Below are 5000 nucleotides of genomic sequence, written 5' to 3' on the forward strand. Positions count from 1 at the left end.
ACATACTGTAACTAGCCCTGGATCAACCCAGACTACAGACGTACCTAGCCCTGGATCAACCCAGACTACAGACCTACTGTAACTAGCCATGGATCAACCCAGACTACAGACCTACTGTAACTAGCCCTGGATCAACACAGACTACAGACCTACTGTAACTAGCCCTGGATCAACCCAGACTACAGACGTACCTAGCCCTGGATCAACCCAGACTACAGACCTACTGTAACTAGCCATGGATCAACCCACAGAGAGGCCTAACTAGCCCTGGATCAACCCACAGAGGCCTAACTAGCCGCTCCTCGTATCCCAGCCTGAGAACACTGGAGTGCGGGCGCTCCCTGCTGCGTGGGCGTGGCTGATCTCAAGATGATGGCGGGGAGCTGCAAACGACTCCCGCCCAATCACAAGCGGAGTTGTCAGCTATCACAGTCATACGGAGATGAGAGCTGCAGAGAGGAGAGAGGACTACATCAAACAGACTGAGGTGGTCTGGTTTGATGGCACGCCTGCGGGAGACACATACATCATTTCAGTTTCTGTTCCCCTCAGTGCCTGATGGATACGATGTAGTATTAAAGGAGTAGTAAAGGGAAAATCATGTTTAGCCCTGTTTTAAGGTTACTTATGATCATATACAATGGTTCGGATCAAAACGTTGACAAAACTAGCACTTTTGAGAAAGTCTGATAATTGCTCTACCACCGTTTTGGTCATACAGTGGATGTGGGTGGGCACCTTGAAAAATCATTCAAAAACATGTTAAACTCTCGATTTCAAAGACAAGAAACAGACAGTTTTTCTTCGTGGAACAGCCAGTACAGCTCAACTTTCCAGCCTGGAGATTGGCATCCATCTCGAAATGCGTTGTGGAGTATATGCAACCCACAAGAACCAATGTTGACAACCGACTTTCCCACATCCTTTTGCACACTCTTCTGGAGTATGCAAATTGCAAATTGAACACTTTTCAATTCACATTCGGGTCCTCCATAGATATTTGGATGAGGGTGTTGACTCCAATCTCTGACAGCTGATCGCTCATTTTCCCAACAATATCAAGGGCAGATGAATGGCCCATGAACGCCGAGCCGATGTACAGTATTTGGTCTTCACTTCCCCACCATCCCATACCCTCATCTGTTTGGACTATAAATAGTGGTTCATGCTTTCATCAAATAACATGACATAAACCCTTTGCTTTGACACGTTGGACAACGTGAGCCTTTTGAAGTGGTGAGTGAGCCTGAACAAGCACTTTCTTTCACTATAAGCAAATCGTGTTGCAATCTGGCTATCGATTTAAAAGAATAAGGCGAGTCAACCACCTTCAACGCCCACATTACCTCCACAGTTAGGACTTTTTCGTCACAGCATCAGTTATTAATACTCGCTTGGTAGCCGCAGCGGAAGAGGGGTGCGCTGCTCGTGGCAGTAGTAGTTGCCCTGAAGAAGCCGGTGACGGGGGCTGCTGTAACCTCACGCGCAGCAGCGCTCATGTGTTAGCTCCCGGTAGCATGGCTCGTTAAGGCCACCTCCCCCATATTTGAGATAAAGGTTTTTCTGCATTTAGCTCGTCCTGGGTCCTTGTCTGTCGCCACCCATGACATGTATTTTTCCATTCCAAGCTAGTCATTATTAAATCAGCACTTGCCTGACAGAGTGGCATCAGTTTTGCTAGCGAGAGATTTGGCGCTACAGGTATCACAAACTAAACTGATTGACTGTTGCTATGGCCACCAAACTTTTCAACTGAGGAATGAGAGCGTAGGCTATGCATTAAGGCTTTTGCACACCAAATCCATATGCGTAGGCAAGTCAATTTCTAATCCGTAATCTGAAAATGTTCATTATTCGACATAGGAACCTTGCACGCTGAGTCCGATGCGTTAAAATCATTGTATTTGTTGCGAAAATTCGCAATACGAGACAAAATCAAGTCATCGAGCAGTAAGGATGATTTTGCACTTCTCTCAATCAAGAATAGGCAATCCAAATTATGCGCAATAACAAATCATTCATTTGATCTGGCTCCTAGACAGCGCATAGAGAGATAGGCCTCGAGGCTTATAAAATCCCGGTAGGCCCAACCTAGAAAGGATCATTAAATTGCCTACTGTAGGCCAAACGCTGAAATAGGTCATTCGTATTTCAGGTCGTAGGCCTACTTTTTGCCTCGTGCCGCTATGGCGATCGGCAAATGTTTTAATGCAAGTAAAATGAAATAAAATAATAAAACACCTGGTGAAAGGGACTCAGCAGAAAAAATTTCCATTACTTTTCCAAAACTTTGGGGAATTATTTTTTTTTCAAGCACTTTTCCAGGCCTGGAAATAACAATTTTCATATTCCATGAACCTTTTCCAGGTTGTCCATGACCGTATGAACCCTGCTAATACTACCAATTTTTCTCCTCTCAAGTAGTACGGCTGTTGCACTGTCCCAACACTCTTGACAATGGCGTTAGTCCTGCCCTTGGCGCTGAGTGGCTAATCTTTAGACCCCAAGGTGCTCATTGGGCCAATCATTTTTTACTCGGTGAAGCCGCTGTTTCATTTAGCAAAACCAGTCAACTTGGGCAGAGTGGGCGGATTGGAATGCCTGGACCCAGGCTACTCTATGCTGGGTGGACCAGGACTTTCTGTTCTGATCAGACTGATTTTGCACCAGCAGACACACCCGGACGCATGCTGGGATACATGCTGGGATACATGCTGGGATACATGCTGGGATGCACACACACTAGTGCGGCCGGCGTAGCGTACCTCCTGGTTCAGCAGGGCGGAGGCCAGTCTGTGGACGTCAGCGGTGAGCAGCGACGTCCCTCTGATCACCTTACTCAGCGCCGCCAGGGATTGGTGGATCCCCTGGACCAGTCGTATGGCGTTGAACTGCTCCAGCACGATGAAGGACAGGACCGGTGACCCCTGACCCTCAGTGGGCGGAGCCACCTTCTGGTGGATCAGAGATGAGCCCTGAGAGTGAGAGAGAGAGAGAAAGAGAGAGAGAGGCAGAGGGAAAGAAAGAGGGAGAGAGAGAGAGAGAGAGAGGTAGAGAGAGCAAAGAGGCACATCATTTGTTGGAGTCTGCAGTCTGCACTGAAACACCCAAAATGTGTTTAGTCATGGTCTAAATTTAGAGACACCACTGAAGAGAACAGAGGACAGAATGCAGTAATGCCAGATGAACAGAGGGGATGGAGGAAAAGCTTTAACTCTCCTGACGAATGAATCTCTAGTTTAGGGCTGTAGGTCTGCTGGTCCCCAGACTGCTGCTAGGTGAATGGAGGAGGACTAATTAGCCTAATTAGCAGGTCGTAGGGTCCAGTCGCCCCCACACACACACTGAGACACAAAACACCCCCTACATACTGAAAAAAAAAAAAAAGAGGTGGCGCTTCAATAATGACATTCTTAATGAAGTGCTAAACCCAAAATTCAAAGCATGTTACCAAAAAATCTGGAATATATGGAATATTTCCATCAAGGAGGACAAAAATACTAAAATTCCTGCCCAGGAATGTTGTTCATGCCCAGGCTCAGCCCAGGGATGCAAGGGCCTAACACAAAACATGAGTAAACAAGGTGACGAAGGGAGCCTGGATGAAGGAACTGTATGAACAAATCAATGTTTTAATAACTTAATCAATGAAATTCAATTGACAAATGAAGAATGAGACACAACAAACAAATAGAGAAACTTAAATTAGCCATTAGATCCGCAGACCAACGGCCACTCCCAAACAGGGAACGATATCACCAACTAGCCACATGCTAGCTTTAGCTACACGCAAAAGACAGGTAGCATCTAAAAGAGGCTACAACAAAACACCCATTAGAGCTGCAGCACAGCCCGCTGGTGACCAGGGGCGCGCCCAGACTGCGCCCAGACGCACAATCAGGGTGAGCCCAGTTGGCCTGTTACCCAGGTGACCAGAGGCGCGCCCAGACTGCGCCCGGACGCACAATCAGGGGGAGCCCAGTTGTGCCTAATCAGGCAATCTGTGTACCATGGACTGATGGGAAAGAACATAGGAGCGAACAGAAACACACCAGCACCTGGACAGTATAACCCTAACACCCCCTACACTACATAGTGATCAGTAGTCCACACTAGGGACACTAGTAATACTGAACTTATCTGTACACTACAACCCTAACGCCCCCTACAATACATAGTGATCAGTAGTCCACACTAGGGAGCGAGTGTGATCTCAGAGAATTAGCTCACAGTGAAAAGACAGAATCACACACACTCATGTGCAGTAATACTGAATGTACCCACGCGCACAGACGCTAAGAACGTTCAACACAACTTGACTCCCAGACTACAGACCGTCATCATCCTCTCCTCACAGACTACACACCGTCATCATCCTCTCCTCCCAGACTACAGACCGTCATCATCCTCTCCTTACAGACACACAGACCGTCATCAACCTCTTCTCCCAGACTACAGACCGTCATCATCCTCTCCTCCCAGACTACAGACCGTCATCATCCTCTCCTCACAGACTACAGACCGTCATCATCCTCTTCTCCCAGACTACAGACCGTCATCATCCTCTCCTCACAGACACACACAGAGGTGGGGAATTCAATTAGCCTAGGAACAGATGGAATGAACGTGCAACACACACGCCCTCTCTCCTCTGTTCGCTCTCACACTCCAGAGAGAACAGCACATTGTCTTCACCCATGCTCCCTCCCACAGAGAGCGAGAGAGACAGGGAGAGGAGAAACCAATTAGCTCTGACATGAGTCTTCAGTGCATTGCTCCCACAGCTGGGAATCGTTCTTTTCAAGACAATAAACACACAACATGCTTTCTCCTTCCAGTCGCTTCACCTCATATACACTGGGAGGTATCTGATAATACAGGCTATGAGCGTATGACCATGGACCCAAAATGAACACACACAGCTTTTTTCTAATATACTTGTTGGGACCACTAAACTTTACCCTACCCCTAAACCCTTACCCTAAAATGAACTTGTGGGG

At 47.3% G+C, this 5000-nt stretch overlaps 1 protein-coding gene across 1 annotated transcript in view; it reads right to left on the reverse strand.

The window, feature by feature from the left end:
- dync2h1 (dynein cytoplasmic 2 heavy chain 1) overlaps positions 1–5000 on the reverse strand; it is a gene marked incomplete at its 5' end in the record, with an annotated part of 236486 nt that overhangs the window by 9138 nt on the left and 222348 nt on the right. Inside the window, one exon of the mRNA XM_084443002.1 lies at positions 2766–2975. Coding sequence (XP_084299128.1) covers positions 2766–2975 — 210 coding nt within the window. The remainder of the gene's footprint in view (positions 1–2765; positions 2976–5000) is intronic.

Source organism: Borostomias antarcticus (genome assembly GCF_949987555.1).
Source record: "Borostomias antarcticus genome assembly, chromosome: 1".
NCBI lineage: Eukaryota > Metazoa > Chordata > Actinopteri > Stomiiformes > Stomiidae > Borostomias > Borostomias antarcticus.